Source organism: Apium graveolens, chromosome 1 (genome assembly GCF_009905375.1).
Source record: "Apium graveolens cultivar Ventura chromosome 1, ASM990537v1, whole genome shotgun sequence".
In the NCBI taxonomy this organism is placed as follows: Eukaryota; Viridiplantae; Streptophyta; class Magnoliopsida; order Apiales; family Apiaceae; genus Apium; species Apium graveolens.
The window spans coordinates 137,195,737-137,220,679 of NC_133647.1; the positions used below are offsets into that span (position 1 = coordinate 137,195,737).

Genomic DNA, 24,943 nt, shown 5'->3' on the forward strand with positions numbered 1-24,943 from the left:
TTTGACCTATCAGGAGGAAAGTTCTTAGGGTATCTACTAAGAAGTCGAGGTATCAAGGAAGACCCAATCCAAATTGAAGCAATCCAAGAAATACCATCTCCTAAGGCGCTGAAAGATCTTTAGTGACTCACATGCTCGAAAAAGCTGCTTTGTGGCTCTTCATTCCCCAGTCTTCCAAGAGTTGTCTGTCAATATTTGATATCATCAAGAAAGCCTCGAAGTTAAGCACTTTTATTTGGGATGACGACTGCGATGCAAGTCTTCAAGACATTAAGGCCTTCTTAGCCTCACTACCAGTCCCAACAAAGGCCGCCCCTTTAGAGCCTCTCAAAATTTATCTACCCACAACAAACACCAAGATAGCCTCGGTTCTGGTGAAAGAGAAGGCCCAAGAGCAACATCCAGTTTACTATTTAAGCCATATGTTGAAGGATGCGGAGCTTCGCTACTCTAAAATTGAAAAACTTTTCTTTCCTCTAATAATTTCAAGCAGAAAACTGCGGAATTACTTTCAATGGTGATTGATTACTTTGATGACTTACCAACCGCTTCAAAAGATACTACACAAACCAGATATGTCCGGGAGATTATTTGCATGGACCATCGACCTCATCCAATTCAACATTGACTTTGCTCTGAGGGTGTCGATGAGGTCGTAAGCTCTGGCTGGTTTGATCGTTGAAAGCAGTTTTACAACCCCGGAGGAGGGAGAGGTTCCCTCGGAACAAGACAGAAAACAGTGGACCCTCTTCACTGATGGATCCTCCACAATAAACCTGGGAGGAGCTGGCGCTATCCTCACAAGCCTTGAAGGCTTCAAGAAACAGTATGCCATTAAATTTCTATTCAAATCAACCAATAACAAGGTAGAGTACGAGGCCCTCATAGCAGGATTATGATTAGCTCACCACCTCGAGGTCAACGTCATTAAAATATTTTGTGACTCTCAACTTGTAATGAAGTAGATTCCGGGTGAATGCAAGGTTATAAATGAAAGGATGGCTAGGTATGTGAGTATCGTCAAGGGCTTGGGGAAGTTACTCTCCTCATGGATAAAAAGTTGGATAGACAGATCTGTAAAGCATTGGGCAGACGCCCTATCCAAACTTGCTACTTCAAATATTAGCTCTTCTATTCACCCCGTGTACGTCAAAATGCTCGCGATATCTTCAATAACAGAAGTGCCTCCAATTATTCATGTCACTGATGGATTATTATCTAGAGTTGATCAATTATGCATTTCTAAAAGTTCATTGTGCAAAATATTAATTAGGAATTTTTATCATAATGGACTAAGTTGTCATCTTAGGCATGATAAGATGATAAGTGCTAAGTATGTAAGAGATGTTTTTGGCCTCAAACTAAAACATGATGCAGAAAAGTTTTATAGCAACTCCTTTAACTAATTCTGTAACATCTGAGTTTCTTTTAGGATCATCCTAAAAGAGATATACATTGGATACGTAATATTACCCCAAGGTCAGTTCGTAAATTTATAGGGAAAAATTTAGCAACACAAGTATGTAAGTATAAGGTGAAGTGAAAAAATCCCCGACTCAGAATGATAAATACAAGATTTATGATGATATGAAGCTACGTCAAAAATTATTAATAGAAGGGAACATATGATAATTTTTCAAAGGAATTAGAGGTTTATTTTAGAGATATTAAACAAATTTAAGTCATGTAAATATACTGAAATAAATTAATTATAATGTTTATTTGGTTGATCTTTCTAGTGATAAAATTGTTTCGAAAACTTTCAATCTAGAAGAACTAAATGAGTTTCATGATAAGGTTCCTTTATATCATAATGTTAAATCGAGGTCGAATTTTTCAAAGATGAGAGGAACTGATGGAGAACAAGAGGTATGATATTTTGAAGAAAAAATTGATAGAAGAAGGCATGAAAAGGTAGAAAGAAATTAACAATACCATTATGCTTACCAGCTCCCTGATCATGCCGAAATGGTGGATTGAGATTGTGGTGCAAGAATATGCTCAAAACGGCATGATCAAGTTGTTTATATTTAATATTTTAATTATTATAATTTGTTTTGATTATATTTGAGGGTTTTATTCTTAAGTAAATAGTATTATGATGGTAGAATAATATTAACAAAAAATAATTCCTCATAGTTTTTCGAGTTCGTACTTACTTATTAGTATTTGTTCTTGTTGATGCAAGTCTTCTCTTATTCGTCAATCATCATATTTAAATATTTCTTGGTATTACTCTTTTGTCAGTATTTCTTAATTAATGTTTCTATAATTATATATACACATTTTGAAATTGTAGAACCCCAATTATATCAATTATTTTATTTTTTATTTGTTATATATGATTAAAATAACCAAAATTAAAAAACTATTTATTAGTTCTTGAATTTAATTTACTTAGAAGACCTGTTCCCTTTTACCATATATATTTCAAACTATGTAAAATAAAAAACTTAAGGACTTTGCAAATATAATTGTTCTGCTTTGCTCTTAGTAATTTTGATTTTTATGTGAGTTTTTCAGTGTCTCTCCACTGGTGAAGTGAATATCTGTATACGTGGATGTAGCTCTTATGGCAATTCAACTATGTGACAGAGTGATTAACAAAAGGGAGCAACATCATGATATTGCATGTTTAGCGCTCAAGACTATTTTTTGTGAAGTACCTGAGTTACCAGCACTAAATATTTTTTTAACTCTCAAAGAAAAGCTGGTAGAGGGAATAACTGCTCTGGTGATGGTGAGTGGCAATACACTGATCTTGCAGTTAGTTATACTGATTACTGATGAGTTTTCTAAACTTATGTCTTAAATACGAAACTCTTTTGTCTACCTGAGTCAATTCACAAGAAAGTTTAATCTTGGTAATGATATGCTGGGAATTATGTGGAAACAACTTTAATTTCCAGAATGTGAACACGGATATGAAGTGTGGATATCATGATATGAACACAGATATGAAGTGCGCCTGTCTGGATATTTTATGTCCCGCTTTGGTTAGATGTGGGAATTGGACCAGATATCATCAGCACATACTAGATGTCCTTCTTGGGCAATTAAGTTGCAATCATACGGGTGTCAGAAATAAGGTTCTTTCATGCATTGGTGAGATGGATATAAGCTTACCTAGTTGTTCATGATTGTGATTTATGTTGGGTTTAATCTAAACTAGATTTATATTTAGTATTTTTATTTATTCTTGTTTATCATGTTTTTAATTTGGTTCTTTACTTGTATCGACCAAGTCCTTGTTGAGAGTAGTTTTAGGAGTTTAAGTTTGAATAAGTTAGTAGTGCAGAGTCATTTTAGGAGTTTGTTTCCTATTCCTCTGTTTGATGAAAAGGCGAGCTGGCCATGGAATCATTCTAACAACCATTCAGCAGCCCACCATGGGAATTATACATTATTTGACATGGGACATGACGGGACAAGTGTGACAGAAGGAACATATAATGACTTAGGGTACACTACCCCAATACAGCCACGTTACAACAACAATGGGAGCACTGACTCAAACCAGGATGCTAGCTCAACCAGGAATACCATGTCAACTCCAGTGCAAAACTCCCTTCAAACATCCCCAACTCGCACGAGAACTGAAACCCAAAGCACAGACAGCAGTCCACCACATAATTTTAGGTCATTGAGAGATTTATACGATGAAACAGAGGTGGTGGGGCTTCCAGATGAACTGCTCTTTATGGGAGTATATGAACCTGTAAATTACAGTCAAGCAAAAAATAAAAGGGAGTGGAGAGAAGCAATGGAAAAGGAGATAGAAGCTGTCAAAAAGAACCAGACCTGGACTCTCGCAAAACTGCCTGAAGGACAAAAGGAAATTGATTTAAAATGGATTTTCAAGGCTAAGCGAGACGCAAGTGGAGAAATAGTTAAATACAAAGCTCGAATCGTAGCGAAAGGCTATGTACAAGAGCAGTGCGTCGACTTTGACGAGATTTTTGCTCTGGTAACACGTCTTGAGATGGTGAGACTCCTTCTTGTATTGGCTGCTAAAAACGGATGGGAAATCCATCATTTGAATGTAAAATCGTTCTTTTTAAATGGTGATCTAAATGAAGTGGTGTATGTTTCGCAGCCTGAGGGTTTTATAAAGAAAAGTCAGGAGCATCTTTTTTATAGATTGATCAAAGCTTTGTATGGTCTTCGACAGGCTCCATGGGCCTAGTACTCAAAATTGAATAAGTGTCTAGAGGGGATGGGTCTGACTAGGTGCCCATTCGAACATGTTGTCTATACACGGCGGGAAGGAGATGAAATCTTGGTTGTCTCAGTGTATGTGGCTGATCTCCTAGTAACATGAACGAGTATGGCAGGAATAAAGAAGTTCAAGCAACAAATGGAACATCATTTTGAAATGAATAATCTTGGTCTGTTATCTTACTATCTGGGAATTCAGGTGATGTAAGCGGATGGTTTTGTGGAGCTCAAACAGACTGCTTTCCAAGGATCCAGAAGGAAATTCTGTGAATTCCACTAAATATCTAATGAATCCAAAACTAGTGCTTTCCAAGGATCCAGAAGGAAATTCTGTGAATTCCACTAAATATAAGAGTTTGGTGGGAGGCCTTCGATATTTGGTCCTCACCAGACCAGACATAGCCTTTTCAGTTGGAGTAGTAAGTCGGTATATGGAACGACCCACAGTTCTACATCTTAAAGCTGTCAAACGAATTTTACGCTATATTAAGGGTACAATCAACTATGGTTTGATATACAGCAAAGACAGCGACAACAATGAACTTGTGGGGTATTCGGACAGTGATTGAGCAGGACATATAGACGACAGATGAAGCACAGGACGAGTGGTGTTTTACCTAAACGAAAATGTCATTACATGGGTATCTCAAAAGCAAAAGTGCGTAGCGTTGTCCTCCTGTGAAGCAGAATTTATGGCAGCCACGACTGCGGCATGCCAAGGAATCTGGTTGAAAAACTTATTGATGGAGGTCACAGGTGATGATCCAGGTCCAGTGTTGCTGTATATGGATAATAAGTCAGCTATAGATTTGGCTAGAAATCCAGTGTTTCATGGACGCTCTAAACACATTGACATACGTTATCATTTTATCAGGGAGTGTGTGGAACATGGACAGATTGAGCTGAAGTATGTGAAAACGGATGATCAATGAGCTAATACTCTTACAAAGGTATTTCCTATCGTTAAGTTTGAAAAGATGCGAAGTCTCCTGGGTGTCAAGAAATTGTCTGAAAAATAAACTAGTTTAGATTAAGGGGGAGTTTGTTGGGTTTAATCTAAACTAGATTTATATTTAGTATTTTTATTTATTCTTGTTAATCATATTTTTAACTTGGTTCTTTACTTGTATCGACCAAGTCCTTGCTGGGAGAAGTTTTAGGAGTTTAAGTTTGAATAAGTTAGTAGTGCAGAGTCATTTTAGGAGTTTGTTTCCTATTCATTTGTTTGATCTTGGTTAGCATTGAGTAATAATAACAACATAGTTCCTGCAGTTTCAGTCTCACAGTTAATCGCAATCCGTACATATATATATTTCTTGTATACATATAAGTAAGGTGTTGCAGGTTGTTTTCTTTAATTTAGTATATTATTATGTACATGTAGATGGATATAATGCTTGTACCTAGTAGTATATTTTATAAAAACTAACTACTCCATTCTACCCAGCCTCTTTGGCTACATACTTGTCAGAAAATATGTTGGAAAAAGCTACGCTGGAAGTTGTTAGGCTTCTGGGAAATACAGTAAAACCTGAAATTGCTCGTACTAACATCCAGATGTTAGGGGCTTTATGGTAAGCTTGTTATGAAATATTGTGTTTATATTATGAGTTAACTTTTATTAGAAACCTGCAATTTTGAATATTATAATTAATTAAAAGTGGGTTTTCAGGATTATCAAATCTGTAATTAGAAAATTCCTCTATGTGATTAATAATATTTCTTTTCTATCACAACCATAAACAGATTCTCCCTAATAAAATAGTTAGTAGTAAATCTAGGTATCTAGATAGCTCTTAATCGGCATTAACATATACTTCTCCATCCCACTCATTTTGTCTAATCAGATTTCAACATTTTATTCAACCACATTGAACAAATGAATTAACATAATTAACACTTAAATTATCCATCACCCAATACAGACAACAGTTTTGACACCGAAAAAAAGGAAATGTGGCCAAAATGAATGGGATGGAGGAGTAACATATTAATAAATTTGTTGTAGTGTTGATGTAAAATGCACATTTGCATAGTTTCATACAATCACCCAGCTTTGCAAAGTTTCTTTACAGAACTTGTTATGGTTTTTAGTTTTACATTCAACACTTCTATTGAAAAATTATAAATTTTTGCAAATTATTAATATTGTCGAATTACTAATGTTGATTTTTCAGCCATTCTGTTGGAGACCGCTTCGGTACCTACCTTGGAGTAACGATTCCCCTATTAATGAGTTATATGAGTGGATCAGAGAACAGCGAGGAACCCCGTGAATGCATCTTGCAGGTAGTACTGACATATTTGTACTGAACACTTTTCTTATGTTTCTTACGCTTACTTGTTCAGTAATATTTTTTTATTGAGTATAGGCAATGGAGAGCTTTTTACTTGTGTGCTCCAGGGATGTATCTTCATACTGCGAGGAAATTTTGCATTTTACTCAGAAATTTCTCAGATATGATCGTGATGTTTCAGATGAAATGGAGGAGGATACTGACAATGAAATTTACGAGGACGAGGAGGACAAGTATGGTATTTTCTATATGCCCTGCGTTTCTTGTGTAATAATATTGAAGTGTTATATCTACTACTTAACTTTATCTACTTTTGAGTATTTGTAGCGACAATAATTATGAATACATAGATGATGTGGATGTTGTTAACGGAGAAATCTGGTAACAACAAAGATTCAGGTTTCTCTCCGGAACTAAGATCTGTGACGGTGGTTCTTTGCCGGAAAATTAAGCAGCGTGTGGTGGTTTGTGGTTGTTTTAGGCTGAGATTGATCAGAGTAAGTGGTGGCTGTCAATGTGCCTACGTACCCTTTATATAGGGATCAAGCCTGACGTAGTTCTTGTAGAACAAGAAATCTAATGGGCTTAGACTTCTTATTCCTAGGCCCGGTAGAAACCCATCCGAAGTCCGTCTTCTGCTAGCTTTAGGAATGTCGAACCATGAGGCCCAACCGCGAAGGCCCAAGGCTCGTCCATAATTGCATGACTTCATGGATAATGCATCTCCCCGCGGAAGGATAACACTCCGCTACCGCTATCTCTCTTGATTTAAGGACGCAGGTATAGCCACGAATCACCCCAAGTGCCGGACGCATCCATGTCCCCTGAATGAGGATAACCCACCAGATAACATGACAGCTGATCCCAAGCTCTTGGGTGCAAAGTGCAGGATGACTCCAAAGTTCTCCAACGAGGACACCCGTTGAATACAAGAACAGAGTTCCCAAAGCACACACTAAAGTTAACCCCACATCCCCAACGAGGACACCCATTGAATACAGGAGGAGGCCTTCTATCATCAGGCATACCCCTGGAGGCCTTCAAGCTTTTCATGAACATCCCCCTCCTTGAACGTCTCAAGGAGGGAATTCTTCAAAGAGTACCTGCAACAAATACATTAGTAAAAATAACCTCCATTGCTCCTCTCCAAGCAAGGTTTGTCCTGAAGTCACCATTGAGAACACATAGACCAATCACAGGACGCGTCCTAACACATTGGGTGCGTCCTCACCCTCATAAAACTTGCACCGTCTCCTCAAAAACCATCATGCACAGCATTCCACTTATTAGGGCGCGTCATGATCAAGACAGACGCGTCCTCCAGCGTCCATTGCCACAAGACCACATTTTCCAAGTACTCTAACCATGGTAGACGGGTCGACATAGACTTTACCAACATATCATCCACGAACACCTCCATGGTTCTCCCAATTTGGTTTTTGAACATCATGTTTACCAACCGCTGGTAGGTTGCGCCAGCATTGATTAAACCAAACAGCATTCCTATGTAACAGTATAATCCCCTGTCAGTGATGATGGATGTATGTTCTTGATCAGGGCCATACATCGGAATTTGATTATAACCAAAGTATGAATCCATGAAACTCAGCAATGCATGCCCTGTTGTCGCGTCAACCAACTGATCAATTCCTGGGAGCGGGAAGTTATCCTTTGGACATGCTTTATTGAGATATGTGAAATCCACACATGTCCTCCACTTCCCGTTCAGCTTTTTCACAAGCACTGGATTTGTAAGCCATTCAGGGTAGAATGATTCTTTGATTAGTCCCACCTCCAATAACCGGTCTACTTCTTCTTTTAATTCTATCGCCCTTTCCCCGCTCACCGGGCGGCATTTTTGACGTATGCATGTACAATTCGGGAAGATGTTCAACCGGTGATACATTACCTCTGGGTCGATTCCCACCATGTATGAATGACTCCATGCGAAGACATCAAGATTTGCAATTAAGAAGCGGGTAAGACTTCCCCTCGTTTCATCATCTAACTGGGATCCCACTTTCATAACCTGGTTCGGGTCATCTTTGTTAACCGGAATAGATATTGTGTCTTCGGCCGATCCCATCTTTTCGGCGGGCATAGGGATCCTGGGATCCAAATCGAAATCAAAGTCTCGGGGGTCCTCGACTTCCACTTTTGCATCTGAGGGCGCGTCCCCATGAGTGGGAACATCTAAATCAGGACAAGGCATAGTTTTGTGCAACGCAGGTGAAGAGGGCGCTTCCTCATATGGAGGAGCATCAACCTCAATTCCATTTTTATTCTTGAAAGGCGCGTCCTCCCTTTGAGGAGCATCCACTTTGAAGTTATTTCCGAGAACTTGCAAAATCTCACTTCTTCCTTCCAATTTCTCCCCGTTAACCTCCTTCTGCATGATCTCCTCTGCATGGTTCACCACAACTTCTTCCACGCTACGGATCCTCGAAACACTCCCCAAAGTCAAAACAGAGTTCCCAGTGACATAGGTTTCTTCCTCTTCGGGGCCTTCTACGAAATAGTGGGCATGAACTTCTCCGCTTGGTTTTGTATGAATGTCCTCCGCACCCTCAAATGGGAGACCCTTTCCCTCGAACCTTCTCCTGCGGAATACTTTAACAGCCTTATGATAGCAGTCGCGTGACTCGTATTGCGACCCTCTCAGACTGCGTACTCCGTTTGGTGTTGGGAACTTTATCATCAAGTGATGTATCGAGGTTATCACCCTGAACACTCGTAACCAAGGTCTGCCGACTAACACGTTGTGCGCGGAATCCTGATCCAGCACTTTGAAGTCTATCATTTGAGTGACCCAAAAAGCTCCTTCATCGAGTGTGACGGGAAGCCTAAACGAACCCATAACTCTCACTGCTTCTCTAGTAAAGCCATAGACGTGTGCATCTTCAAAATACATGTCGCTATCCGGGAAACCCAATACTTTTTTGTATCTGCTGTAATACTAGATGTTCGCAGAACTCCCATTGTCCAAGAAGACTCGATGTACATTCATTGTACCAATAAACACGGTAATCACCATCGCATCGTCGTGGGGATGATGCACCCACCTTGATTCTTTTTCCTTAAATGTAATGTCAGTGGACTCTCCCTTAAAGATCTTCGGAGGTCTATCTTCCAAGCTTTGAATGTTGATGAGTGGCGGATGTTGCGTCTCTCTCGCGTTTCTTTCCAATGCTCGATTACTATCACCAACAAAAGGGTGTCCTCCAAAAATCACCCTGATAATGTCAGCCCTCTGAAACTTAACTTCTGCTATTTTTTCAACATCTTCCGCCCGCGGGGGCTATCTTTCATCCTTACCCTTGTCATCGCTTCCCCTGCATCGTTTCACCTTGTCAATCCATTCTCCCAGGTACGCAGCCTTGATCAATTCATCAATTTCATCTTTTAGGTGACGACACTCGTGGGTGTCATAGCCGGTGGAATCATGGTAATCACAATACTTCTTTTTGTTTCTGCTTTGCCATGAAGTTAGACGGTCGGGCTTCTTGAAGATTCCTCTATCCTTATTTACCTCAAAGATATGATCAATGGATGCCGCCAACGGTGTATAATTGATGACCCTTCTCTCATAGTTCGATGGCGGGCTCCACTCTCTCCGCTTGTTCACTATTAGGGCTTCTAGCATTCCTCCGATAAACTGGGCTCAAGGATCTATCCCTTCTCTTGAATCGCCCCTTGAAGTTATGGGTTGTCATTCTTTTTTATCTCTGCAAGTGACTGTTCAATTACTTTGAATGATTCTGCCTGCGCAAGCATATCAGCTAATGACACAGGGTCCTTCCCTTGCAGGTGCTTCCAGAAATCCGTTCCCACACGCAATCCAACTATAAGAAGTATTTTCAACATTTCATTAGTTGCACCCCTTACCAAAGTGGATTCTGCATTAAACCTTTTGAAGTATGAAGTTAAACTTTCTCCTTCCTTCTGTTTCACATTAGCCAGTGTGGTAACTGGTGGTGTGTACTTCACTGCGGCTTGAAATTGAGTCAAAAAAAAGTTTTCATATGTTCGCAGGATGTGAACACACCTGGACCAAGTTTTTGGAACCACTGCTGAGCGTCTTCTCTAAAAGTGGCCGCCAGAAGACGGCATCGTGCTAAATCAGGTACTTGATATACATCCATTTCAATGTTAAAGCGCCCCAGGAATTTTACATGATCAGAATTCCCATGAAAATGCAAGTCATTGGTTGTGTTCCTGTATCCTGCAGGCAATCACGCCTCTCTCACAACAGCAGGAAAAGGAGAAGGAGCTTGCACAGTCGCCGTTACTCTTCCTCCCTCAAGATGGTTGAGCAGCCTCTTGAGATCGTTCACATTAAACGTCCCTACTCCAGGAATGGTTTGAACATTAGGCTATTGGGGTTGCTCTGTGACCTGTTGTAGCTCCCTTTAATTACCCCCCGGGTGTAATGGTGGATCTCGTTACCCCTCGCCCTGAGGCTGTGGCTGTGGCATGTTACCATCTTGGTTTTGAATATTTTCCCGTACGCGAGGTTCGTCTTGACCGTGTCATGGAATTTAATCATTATTCTACACTCTTACTTGAATTCGACCACCGTCCTGGTTATGAGGACGCGCCCTGGTGCCATTACCCGTAGCACTGTGAGAAACTACAGGGATAACGACAGGGGCTTCTTCAGTGGAGGGTACTCCATCTCTCCTACCATTGTAGGGTGTTATTCCGTATTGGTATCTCATCCTTCTTCGTCCATTCCTCTGGTATCCTCGGTAGTAATTCCCGGGCCTTCCTCACGGAGGGGCACGCTCGTGCTCGCGGTGCCGCGCCCTGTCATCCCTTTGGAATGCAGGGGGCACACACATTGTGTCACGGGGCCTCGCTTCTCCAGTGTTCCTTCCTTTTGCCATTCTACCAGCAACATCCTCAAATTGTCATATTCCAACCATATGCCAAGCCTTCTTTTCAAGGTTAAAAGATCCCTTCCTTCCTCATCTTAATTTTGAGTGTTCTCCATAAGAGGACACTCATCCATCGTACGCCCAGACCTATGTAGGTGTGGCACCATCTGGTTACCAAGGCGAGGCCTTTTTCTCCCATCAGTGTCCTCATTGATAAGCTCCATAATAGGCTCTACATCATCAGAATATTCCAAGCGCCGCAGAGTGATTCACGGGTTTTCCCCACTGCCCTGGGTATCTCCTTCAACTACCGGTGCCTTCCCCACGGCATCGCCGTGACGGGGAAAACGACAACCTCTCCTCGTTCTCTGACGCTCCACCATGTTCAGTCTTGAGTGAAAACTATTAAGAGTATCCCCTATGCGATACAACTGCTCCAAGATATCAGCGTTGCTGATGAGAACTGGTGGTGTTCCCCCCACATCCGGAGCTCTTTGTGGATCCGCCATGTTTCGGGGAACGTAGGGTTCATGGCGAGTGTAGCCTCCCCCGCCTTCTCCTTCAGATCTGCTGTCACTTCCATCATAAGAACTTCCATCACGATTATAAGACATCTTTTCCTCCTAAAATTACGACGATAATTAGCACCCCTCCTTCTAGCGCCAATTTGTTGACGGAGGAATCTGGTAACAACAAAGATTCAGGTTTTTCGCCGGAACTAAGATCTATGACAGTGGTTCATTGCGGGAAAATCAAGCAGTGTATGGTGGTTTATGGTTATTTTAGGCTGAGATTGATCAAATTAAGTGGTAGCTCTCTTATCAGGTCTCAACTTCTTACCCTCTCAATGTGCCTACGTACCCTTTATATAGGGATCAAGCCTGACGTAGTTCTTGTAGAACAAGAAATCTAATGGGCTTAGACTTCTTATTCCTAGGCCCGGTAGAAGCCCATCCGAAGTCCGTCTTCTGCTAGCTTTAGGAATGTCCAACTATGACGCCCAACCGCGAAGGCCAAAGGCTCGTCCTTAATCGCAGGACTTCACGGATAATGCATCTCCCTGCGCAAGAATAAAACTCCGCTACAGCTATCTCCCTTGATTTACGGACGCAGGTATAGCCACGGTTCACCCCAAGTGTCGGACGCATCCATGTCCCCCGAATGAGGATAACCCATCAGATAACAGGACAGGTGATCCCAAGCTCTTGGGTGCAAAGTACAGGATGACTCCAAAGTTCTCAAACGAGGACACCCGTTGATTACAAGAATAGAGTTTCCAAAGCACACACCAAAGTTAACCCCACATCCCCAACGAGGACACCCGTTGAATACAGGAGGAGGCCTTCAATCATCAGGCATACCCCTGGAGGCCTTCAAGCTTTTCACGGACATCCCTCTCCTTGACCGTCTCAAGGAGGGAATTCTTCAAAGGGTACCTGCACCAAATATATTAGTAAAAGTAACCTCCATTGCTCCTCTCCATGCAAATTTTATCCTGATGTAACCATTGAGAACACATAGACCAATCATAGGACGCGTCCTAACACATTGGGCGCGTCCTCACCCTCATAAAACTTGCACCGTCTCCTCAAAAACCATCATGCACATCATTCCACTTATTAGGGCGCGTCATGATCAAGGCACACGCGTCCTCCAGTGTCTATTGCCACAAGACCATATTTGCCAAGTACTCTAACCATGGTTCACGCGTCCACATAGCTTGGGCGCGTCCTATACTGATCACGCACTCTCATGCTTCGTCATTACCAGACTATAACACATCTTCTCACAAGTAGGCGCGTCCTCTGTGCCTGGACGCGTCCTAATCTTCTACAACGCAATACCGGGTTTGACCGCACGTAATCCACATTTGACCCGAGTTAATTTAATGCCAAATTTTGGGTATAACATATGTTAGCTGGAAAGTCCGGAGGGCTGCTGTAAAATGTTTAGCAGCTTTAATTATTTCTCGTCCGGAGATGCTCCCAAAGCTATTTGTGGAGGTAATATCAATTCTTAGATGGCTTCAAACTCCGGTGTGCTTAAAGTTTTATTTTTCATTTTTATTTTGACTTTGTAGAAGCTGTTGTTCATAATTAACTCATTAGTCAACTAATTTTGCTTTAACCATTTTACAAAGTAACTAATTTTAATAGGTCTCCGTTAAATATTTCTTTTCTGTACAACAAAAAAAATCATGTAAAAACCTGTGCAAAAGTTACTATAGGGCTGCAAAAACATAGAAAAGAAAATAGAAGTATATGAAAGTACAAAGAAAGGGCATGCAAGTTTGTACCTGCTATGTTTCGAACAAAAGGAAAGTAAGTCACCCTAAATGGGTATGAACTACTGTACCTGCAGGCTTGCCCGAAATTGATGGACAGATTCGGAGAAAGAGAAGAAGTTGTTAAGGTTAGGACCGACAAACTGTATGTTTTTTCCTCTTTTATCGAATGCCAGCTGATCTAATTCTCAGATCTTCCTAATGTAGATGGATGTGTTCAATACTTTTATTGAGCTACTACGCCAGACAGGAAATGCCAGGAAGGGGCAGAATGAAGATGGGCCCAGGTAAATTTGCACTGTATTTATATATTTCTAATCTTTTGCCTTATCATCTTAAAATACTTTCAAAATCTGATTATGTGTAAAAGGTAAATACATATCAGTGTGTGTTAAAACCTGTAGATACATTTCGGTGAGTGTTAAACTCACACTACAACAAAATAGGCCAATTACGACGGTCAACTTACGGATGGAAAAATACGCGCCCAACTTACGACGGAAAAAAGTAAAACGTCGTAATTATTTATGACGAAACCCAAAATCGTCGTAAGTTTAGTATTTTATTAATAAAATTATGCACGATACGATTAAACAAAAATGAAAATTATTTGAAGTTGTGATGATTTATACATTTCGTCGTAAGTTAATTATTTTTATTAAAATTTACGATGGAAAATAAAAATCGTCGTAAGTTATCAAAGAGGGAAATTTAAATTTTCCCCAAAATTTTGGCGGGAAAATAAAAATTATTTGAAATTGCGACGATTTGAACATTTCGTCGTAAGTTAAATATTTTTACTAAAATTTTAATTTGAAATTAAACAAAAAATATATTTCACCTAAATTTATGATGAAATATTTGTGACGGAAAACATTTGAACATCTAATTTAAGACGGAAATTAAAATTCGTCGTAAGTTATCAAAGAGGGAAATTTAACTTTTCCCCAAAATTTTGGCGGTAAATTTGACTTATCTCCATTTCTTTATAGATAATAATTTATGGCGGATTCCGGCATAAATTAGCACATGATTTTTGATAATTTCAATTTTTAAAAAATATTATTTCATGATCCAACCATATTAATGTCATCATTTATTTGTTTGTGTGACATTTCAAGAATTACAGAAAAAAATTAAATATTTTTATAAAATAATTTAATATGAAACATTGATTATCATTAATATATATATATATATATTGTCATCCATACGGTTGGATTGATGATTTTTTTTTAAATAATCGAAACACAAATTCAGAACTAATTATCAGTTAGTTGTATTATTAGAACTGATGTTTGACTCTTAAAATGGAAACCAACTAAAATTATTTTGATATAAAATTTTGGTTATATCACTAATATATATATATATATTGACATTCATACGGTTGGATCGTTGAAAAATATTTTTAAAATAATCGAAACACGAATTTAGGATTAAACACTAGTTAGTCGTAACAGTCAAACTGATGCTTAAGTTTTAAAATGGCAAACCAAATAAAACTATTTTGATATGAAATTTTGGTTATATCATTAATATATATATATATTGACATCCATAAGGTTATCATTGAAAAATATATTTAAAATAATCGAAACACTAATTCAGGATTAAACACTTGTTAGCTGTACTAGTCAAACTGATGTTTAACTGATGAAATTATTTTGATGTGAAATTTGGTTATATCACTAATATCTATATCTATTGATATCTATACAGTTGGATTGTTGAAAAATAGTTTTTAAAATAATTGAAACACTAATTCAGGATTCAGTTGTACAAGTCAAACTGAAGTTTTACTGTTAGAATGGAAACAAATAAAATTATTTTGATATGAAACTTTTGTGATATTACTAATATATATATATATATATATATATATATATTGACATCCATACAATTGGATCATTGAAAAATAATTTTTACATAATCAAAAGACCTATTCAGGATTCAACACTAGTTATTTGTACTAGTCAAACTGATCTTTGACTGTTAAAATGACAAATGAAATAAAATTATTTTGATATGAAATTTTGGTTATATCACTAATATATATATATATATATATATATATATATATATATATTGAAATCTATACGGTTGGATCGCTGAAAAATATTTTTAAAATAATCGAAACACAAATTCCGGATTAAGCACTAGTTAGTTGTACAAGTCAAACTGATGCTTGACTGTTAAAATGGCAAATCAAATAAAATTATTTTAATATGAAATTTTGGTTATATCACTAATATATATATTTATTGAAATCCATACGGTTGGATTGTTGAAAAATATTTCTAAAATATTTGAAACAACAATTCAGGATTAAACACTAGTTAGTTGTTCCAACAGTTTTGATTGTTTTTTGTTGTATTTTATGGAATTTAAATCGAAAGCCGAAAATTGTTGGAAATTGAAAAATCGGAATTTGCTATTCTAAAACAACAAACTTACGACGGTTGTTCATCACATATTCCGTCGTAAGTTGGCCCCAACTCCCAGAATACAACATTCTTTTCTGTCAGAAGTTACTAATTTACGACGTATAATTGCGTCGTAAATTTATGTTATATTTTATCAAAAATAGGTCCCACAAGAAAGCATCCGACGATTCCTCCGTCATAAGTAACTAACTTATGACAGAATATATTTCGTTATAAATAGTTTTATTATTTTATTGGGTATGTTCCGTCCTAAATAGATTTATTATTTTATTGGGTATGTGGGCCCCTACTTCCTAACTTGCGACGCAATTTTATCTTGTGACGAAAAAACGAACTTAGTACTCGACCAAAAAAAATGATTTTTTTCCATCGTAAATTTCTCAATTACAACGATTTCAGTTCAAAAAACCCGTCGTAAATGGCCAGATTTGTTGTAGTGTCAAGAAGTTTTTTGGGAAAATATTTTAGGTATGGTTATCCTAATTTAGAGTTATATACATAATATGGTTATCACATATTTGAGAGCTGGTAATAAGTGGTTTTGGAACCAATCCAAACCTTTTTAAAAAATTTTATTTTCAGTTGAATCATGTTACAGTATTTATTTTGGTTTTGTTTTGTCAGTTATATAGTTTTCTGTCCATATCGCCAAGTCTGATGCAAATGTATTAACTGATTATCGATTTCTTGCTCTACCTTAGCGGGTCTATCTAGCATCTCTCAAGAAGTTTCTTGTCCTTCATTCCTTGAGAAAATAATATACTTACTTAAGGTATATGAATATGATTGCTTATTGAATTATTTGTCTCTATTTGTCCATCAGTCCCATATGTTTAGTGAAACAAAAAGTACCAAAGATTGTTAAATTGGTTCACAGGCAGCTGCGAGGGATATCTGTCAACACAAAGGTCGAAACCTTCTGAAATCTTAGTTCTCTAATTTTCAATAATTATCAGGGTTTCAACATGCCTTAAATTTCTGCAGGTTGCCGCACTTTTAGTTTTGAAAGAACTTGCGGTTGTCTTGCCGGTCTGCGTGGCAGACAATTTTAAAATTCTCCTTCCAGAGATACAAAATGCCTTGTGTGTAAGTATTATTCCACGTTTTACTAATCAACCTTCAGCTTGCAAATTTTTATATTATCCAACTTCTTAGCTTGTTATTTTTTTTGTTATCTTTACCAGGACAAGTCCTCTACCTCAGCTTTGAAGCTTGAGGCTCTTATATTGACAAGATTAGTGTTAGCTTCAAATTCTCCTACCGTGTTTTACACTTACATTGAGGTAAATTTAAACGTTTCCTAATTGTGTTTATGATTGCTTAAGAATTAAGATTGAATTTAAGTTCAAATTGCGGACTATCTTATTTTATATTAAGTAACTTTTACAGGAAAGCTCTTACACAACATCTTATATTAAGTGTTAGAATATTAATATAAGTTACTAAAAGTAATCCCCTTCTCCCGAAAAGCTATCAAACTATTTGCGATAATTTTCTCACGAGTCATGTTGTAAGTCATAAATAACCTATAGTTGGATTAAAATCAATTATTTAGTAACACCCAATTCCTCTAATTTCCTGCCATTAGTTTTGATACAAGGAAAGGTTAGGACTAGAAATTTCTGAAACTTGTCATCTTTATCAATTATCTGGGGGAACATGTCTGTTTGAGAAGGGTGGGCTGTGGTTACATAAAAGTCATTTATGCTGCATTTTTTTCCATTTCTATCATTTAGTGCAAGAATTACATTTATAGAATGAAGGTTACGTCATAAATTCCTGCAATATTATGCATGTAATCAGGGTCGGCCCTAAAGATTTGGACCCCAGGTCAACTTATAAAATGATGCACTTTTTTAAGTAAATTAATATTTTTATTGTAATTATAAAGCTGGTTGTCCACACTAAATAAAATGATGTGATAATGTCACAGTCACATAGAACATGCATGCATAATCTTCTTCTAAAGCTAAGCTAATCTAATGTCAAGATCATATCTCTTCATCAATTATACATAAAAGAAACACGTTACTGCAGTGACGTGTTTGCCCTAGCTGTTGTGCTTGGTCAGATATTTTCCCTTCCTCCTTTCATCTTCTTTTCTGTTACAGGATATTTCTCGTCCTATTTTATTAGCTGTCCGTGACAGTTATTACAAAGTTACCGCTGAAGCATTAAGAGTATGTGATGAGATTGTTCGTGTTGTCCGTCCAAAGACCCAGGTCCAATTCCTCACCTTGTTCTTAGTTATGTGTGATATTATGGTGCAAATTCTAAAATGTAAGGAACTCGTTCTCTGTTCAGGGGTACAATTTTGATTACAAGCCATGTATTTATCCAATCTATAATGCAATCATGGAATGTTTAGTGAATCAAGATCAGTATCAGGTTAGTTAATTCTCTAGGCGTACCTTTCTAGAAGGTCATTGTGCAATTTTTTTACCGTGTCTTTTTTCAGGAGGTCAAAGAATGTGCTATTTCCAGCATAGGTCTTGTTGTTTGTACATTTGGTGATAATCTTGGAGCAGAATTACCTGCCTGCCTGACTATTCTTGCAAATCGGATGGGAAATGAGATAACTCGACTTGCAGCTGTAAAGGTGCATAATTTAAATTTTAGTCGTAACATGCATAACTAAATATATATGTTTATATCTCATGTTGTTTCTCTTCAATTTAATTTTTAAATATCTGGTTTATTTTCCAGGCCTTCTCACTGATTGCTGCTTCTCCAATGCACCTAGACCTATCCTGTGTCCTAGAGCATGTTATGGCAGATCTGACTGTATTTTTAAGAAAGGTACAAGAAGCTAGAAGCTAGCAATGTCTAATAAACTTATACTGTTATTATTACTATCTACTACCCCTCTCTCTGACCCATTGTCAGGCATTTGACTTTTTTCACTTATCTTTAGCACTTTTGAAAATATAGTTAGATTTCACATTTTTCATCTTTTTTAAGTTAGGTACAAGAAGCTAGAAGCTAGCAATGTCTAATAAACTTATATTGTTATTATTGTAGAACCCAGAATAGATATACACACACAGGACACAATACACAGAACAAATATTGCAAAGGGAAAAGTTTTCTTACTGAACTTGAAAAACTTACAGAGAATAGAAAAGAATTGCTACTATTTCTAACGTTGCAACTGCAACTTAAACTCCTAAGAATTAGCTACTACTCCCACTAATCCACTAACTCTCCTAACAAACTAGAACTACTCAAAAGACTAAGTCACAACTCCTACAAACCAGGAAGCTGACTATTATTCAAACTAACATGCTATGATTAAATTCCAACATGCTCCCCCTAATCTAAGCATGTTTCTGCAGACACTGAATTCCAAGTAAAGCCCTCATCTGTTCAAAATTTCACCGTTGCCATAGCTTTTGTGAGTACATCTGCACGCTGCTCATTCGTACTCACATATTTGACTTTAATCTCCCCACGTTCAACATACTCACGAATAAAATGATATCGAATGTCGATATGTTTACTTCTACCGTGAAAAACTGGGTTCTTTGCCAGATCGATAGCTGACTTATTATCCACATAGATGATCACTGGACCATGTTCCACTCATGTTATCTGAATCAACAAATTTCTCAACCAAACCGCTTGACAGGCTGCAACTGTAGCTGCCATGAACTCAGCTTCGCAGGAAGAAAGGGCCACACATCGCTGCTTCTGAGAAACCCAAGTAATCAAATTATCATTCAAGTAAAAAACCATTGCTCCAGTACTCCTCCTGTCCTCGGTGCTCCCAGCAAGATCACTATCTGAGTATCCTTTCAACAGATGATTACCTGTTCCTTTCAAGTAAATTAAGCCGTAGTTTGTAGTCCCTTTAATGTAACGTAGAATCCGCTTCACCGCTGCTTGATGAAGAACCGTGGGTCGTTCCATATATCTACTTACAATTCCAACTGCATAGGCTATATCCGGCCGGGTATGGACCAAGTAACGTAACCCACCCACAATACTCTTGAATTGAGTGGGATCTATAACTTTACCCTTCTCGTCTTTGTCAAGCTGGATTGAAGTTTCCATTGGATATTTCGTTGGTCTACACTCTCCCATCCCAGCTCGAACCAACAACTTCTTTGCATAAGATTCCTGTTTGATTTCAGTATATCCCTGTTTCTGACTAACCTCCAGGCCTAAATAGTGAGATACCTTTCCGAGATCCGTCATATCAAATTCCTCCGCCATTTGCCTTTTAAACCTTTGAATATTGGAGATACTCGTACCCGTAACTAGCAAATCATCAACATATACACCTATGATCAACACTTAAGAACCTTCCTTCTTCGTGTACACAACATGCTCGTAAGGGCACTTACTAAAACCAAGATTCTCCATATATTTGTTGAGACGAGTGTACCAGGCTCGTGGTGCCTGATGAAGACCGTACAACGCTTTCCCTAACTTGTAAATAAGATGTTCTTTGTTTTTCACTTCAAAACCTGGTGGCTGAGATACAAACACTGTTTCTTGCAATTCTCCATTTAAAAAGGCTGCCTTCACATCTAGATGGTGAACTTCCCATTCGTTTCGAGCGACCAAAGCCAGCAAAAGCCGCACTGTCTCAAGCCGAGTAACAGGTGCAAACACCTCCTCATAATCAACACCTTGTTTTTGAACGTACCCTTTCGCCACGAGGCGTGCTTTATATTTGATGATATTTCCGCTGGTGTCTCCTTTTAATTTATATACCCATTCACTACACCATAAATGACCTATCACAACCCCCTCCTTACAAATGTTAGTCAAATATGTTACCTTAGGTATGCTACTTAAGACCTAATATAATATTATATTTTTTGTGTTAGCTTAGCCAAAAAATTGGTGTTGCATTAGCTACAAAGTGTTAAAGTTTGCAATATCATTGATAAATGTTGGCTTAGAGTATTAAAATTAAAAATATAATATTGTTTTAAGTTTAAATATTAATTTTAAAAGAATTTGGGGAGATAGACGAATTAATTTCAATAAATAAAATACATGATGATCTAAGTATTTTCCACATATAAAATTAAAAAAGGAATTTTATAATACTAATTAAATTTCCAATTTCAAGATGTCTTAATAAAAATAAATATAGTAAAATCTACCTCCCATATTAAAATGAATGTTTATAGATATTTTTTTCAAAATACAAATATTAAACTATAAATCTATGATATAAAAGTAAAAATTCACATAAAAAATTATTTATTTTCTGAAAAAAATTAAGTATTCATTTATTACAATTTCTATATGTAACTACGGGAAATACATCAAAAGTTTCAAACCCGGCGCCTAGTTTTTACATGAGCGGCAAATTTTTAGGTAAAAGCCGCCCAATTTTTCAGCCCATTTCAAGTTTCAACCCACCAAGTCTCCTTCACTTCTCCTATTCTCTTGTTACCCTCTCTCTCTGGATGCTCTCTCTATTCTCTTCTTACTTTCATTTTTCTTTCAATTCTCTTGTTTATCTTATTCCGATTCTTCTTATCTGGGACTTTTCCTTATTCGTTCACACTTTCAGTAAGACGGGTTGAAATGAGTTTTTCAATTAGAGATTTAATTATCTCTATAGTTCTCATCGTCGCTTTAAATGGGTTCTTCAACTAGAGATTTAATTTGCTTTTTCAAATCTCGTACTTCGGTTCTTCTCGGTTATGCGGAATTAGATCTTGTCCAGTCTTCAAATTGAGGGTTCTTTATTTTGAGTTCTCACTTAGGTATTTATTTATTTAAGTTTCAATTAATCAATTTCTCATTTTTATGTAGGTGAAAGATTAGCTCAAAAAGTCCTTGGTTGCTGAAAAATGAATTGGGGTTCTCACTTTGATTTAAGGACCTGATTTCCGCTTTAATGTTAGCTTCTATAGTTGAAGAGAACTAATTTCAGATAAGTTTCTCGTTTATTTTTCTCTGAGCATTGTAATGTGGTGGTTTCAATGAGGGAGATATATATGGATATGTTTAATTTATTTTTAATGTTTATATTAATTTAGTTTTATTGATGGGTATTTCAAGTAGATAAATTAAGTAAATTTTTGATGTCAACAGCATAATTTAGAGAGTGGAAAAATATGATTTTATATTCCCTTGGTTGGAAGTTGAATCCAATGACCCAGTTTCAATTCACTGAACATATTTTAAGGAGGCTTAGATTGAAGATGTACATGCATTATGATTTTGTATGAAGCTGCGAGCATAATTTTTTTCTGCAATCACACGTAAGCTTCTCACTCTTGATTTTACCTTTTTGCCCAACATGTATTGATATTGTAGACTCATGATCAGATGTGAGTAGTATTTGAACGTTATATATCCATTGTAGTTTGTAATCGAATTTGTACAATGTACAGATTCCGGGTTACTTTCGCACCTTCCCTCTGTGATAGCTACATATTGTAATGTCATGGACTATTAGGCTCAACTCATATATATACTAAGTCTAGCTAGGTTTGTTTACAATACATAATGTTTCTTCATAAATTATTTTTCTAGTAATATGTCAATGGCAGTAGATATCAGTGTAACTCTGATCGTAAAAAATCAGTTAGATATTAGTCTAAATCTATTCATATGATCATTAGTGTTTACATAGTAGATATAGATAGCCTCACTGCCTAGTTTTGGTCGTCACTTTCATTTTGACCTTTTTGAACTTTTTTTAACGGAATCCCCTGCCATTTTATAAAATGTAAAATTTCCGTAAGTTAGTCTATTGGTAGACCCTGGCATATATGATGATCAATCTGGATTAGATTTTTGGTGTATCTATTTGCATGGGCTGATTATAAAGTGTATTTTAGGTGATTGTTGGCTTCTCTTTTATCACTGCCTTTCCCTAGGTTATCAATTAATGCTGTGTTCATCCCCACAAACTTATATTTATCCAGTCTAACTGTCTAAATTTAATCTTGTATTTAGAATTTTACGATTTAATGGTACTTGTCTGATTTTAGTTATCTCATTTATATTGTTTAAGTTTTATAGGAATTTGGCCACCTTCACCACCACTCCCGGGGTTCAATCCTTTGGTCAAACACCAGGACCATTTACCATTTAATATGTATGTTTGCTTCAGTTTCTAGCGCACACTTTTGTTTACCTCAGTAAAAAAATACTAATAGAAATTGATATCAAAAATGCAAAATGATAGCAAACGATATCTGAAATGCTTGATGCTATCTTACCTTTTTAGAATATTTGATTGTAAGTGTTGCCTGTAATTTAAGGTTTGTTTGAATCAAGATAGTTTTACTCAGAAGCTGTTCTTTTATTTTAGAAGTTGGTTTTGATGCAAATTGAATGTTTAGTCCTTCACGCTGTCTCTGTATTATTTCTCACATACTTGATGTTTTCTAAAATATGATATCTATACAAATGACTACAAATATTGTGCGTTTAGTTGACTTCAGTTCTAACATTATATAGATAAACCAGTCAAGAGCATCCCAAACAAATAAAAGAAAATGAGTTTATGCTTATACAACTAGTAATGTTCCAGAAGCATCAAAACCTCATACAAAGATGCTCTGTGTGTGTGAGCGCGAGAAATGAGCACGTAAGAATGCACTGCAGTTGATTTCCGTTATATATCAACTAGAAGAAAGGGTATAATAGAAAAGGTATGATTCAGATAGATTATTACTATTTCTTCTGCTGGATGTTGCTCTTGAAGTTGAATGTTACCCACTTCAGAATAGGTTTTAATATGCAGGATGTGGCATTTCAGTATGCTAATAGTAGAAGTGTAGAGCAGTTAGCAGAAGCTTACTGTTTCAGACTTCAGACTCAATAGAACAATGTAAATTCACGGATTTACTTTGAGAAACAGGGCATGTTGAATCATAATTTAGACGTGGTATATTTGTGTGTGCACTGTGTCATATGGACGCCCTGGTGTGCATAACCTTGATTTGCATATTATTTACTGATCTTGTTTTGTATATTGAATTTAGACTTAATCAATCTCATGGATAATGTTGTTGAGCAAGATGATTTTAATAAAATGAATGCCATAAACATTTATGTGGTTTTTGCACCAAACATGACTCAGGTATTGTAGCTCGATTTCAGGTATTAGAATTTAATTAAAAGTTTGGTGGTTCTGATTTATTAAGATTTGAGTTGCAGCAAATTCATTTATTCTTGATGTTCCTCATGATTCCCCAAGCTCTCAGGTATATTCAATTAACTCGTTACTCGTGTCTTTTTTGATGTAATTGTGGTAATTGAAAAGTACGTACTTTAAAGATCTCTTTTCTTACAAATGTTCTATAATTTTTCAGGGACCTTTTGCTCTCTGCCAAATACTAAAAAGAATGAGCAAGGAATAAATTGGGTGCTCGTCGAATAGGTGTATTTGGAATACCACCTATTGGATGTCTTCCATCATAGAGGACACTACAAGGAGGAGTGCAAAGACAATGTGCAGAAAATTACAATGAACTAGACTTGTAATGTTTGTATTTAGTAGATTAAGAAGTTTGGGATGTATTAGATATAGTACATTTAATTATACATCGGTTTTATGAAATGGTATTGTTGGATGGATCATTGGGTTAATGAATTTGTTTTTGGGATTGCATAAATATTAACAACAAATTTTCATTTTTTTTATTAGCAAAGTGTTACATTAGCTTTATAAAATGTTACAATAATAAAAAAAATGGGACCCATATTCCATGTAATAATTGTGGGCCCTAATGTGGGTCCCACTTTTTTAAAAACATTTTAGAACTCTAAGCTAACATAAAAAACAAGTTACAACTATCTCTCTTTCTGTTGCATTAGCAAGCTAAGGCAACATATAAA

The 24,943-nt window shown here is 37.0% G+C and overlaps 1 protein-coding gene across 1 annotated transcript; it reads left to right on the forward strand.

The window, feature by feature from the left end:
- Window positions 1-4,910: 4,910 nt before the first annotated feature.
- LOC141707149 (cullin-associated NEDD8-dissociated protein 1-like) lies at window positions 4,911-24,703 on the forward strand. The gene is made up of 18 exons (XM_074510166.1): window positions 4,911-5,076; window positions 5,666-5,792; window positions 6,396-6,507; window positions 6,591-6,748; window positions 6,843-6,870; window positions 10,616-10,626; window positions 13,311-13,395; window positions 13,754-13,804; window positions 13,884-13,963; window positions 16,947-17,031; window positions 17,108-17,209; window positions 17,308-17,406; window positions 18,235-18,345; window positions 18,428-18,511; window positions 18,582-18,722; window positions 18,830-18,922; window positions 21,902-24,309; window positions 24,418-24,703. Exons 1-17 carry the CDS (start codon window positions 4,911-4,913, stop codon window positions 21,911-21,913), a joined length of 1,545 nt encoding a protein of 514 aa, XP_074366267.1. The 3' UTR covers window positions 21,914-24,309; window positions 24,418-24,703.
- Window positions 24,704-24,943: the final 240 nt, after the last annotated feature.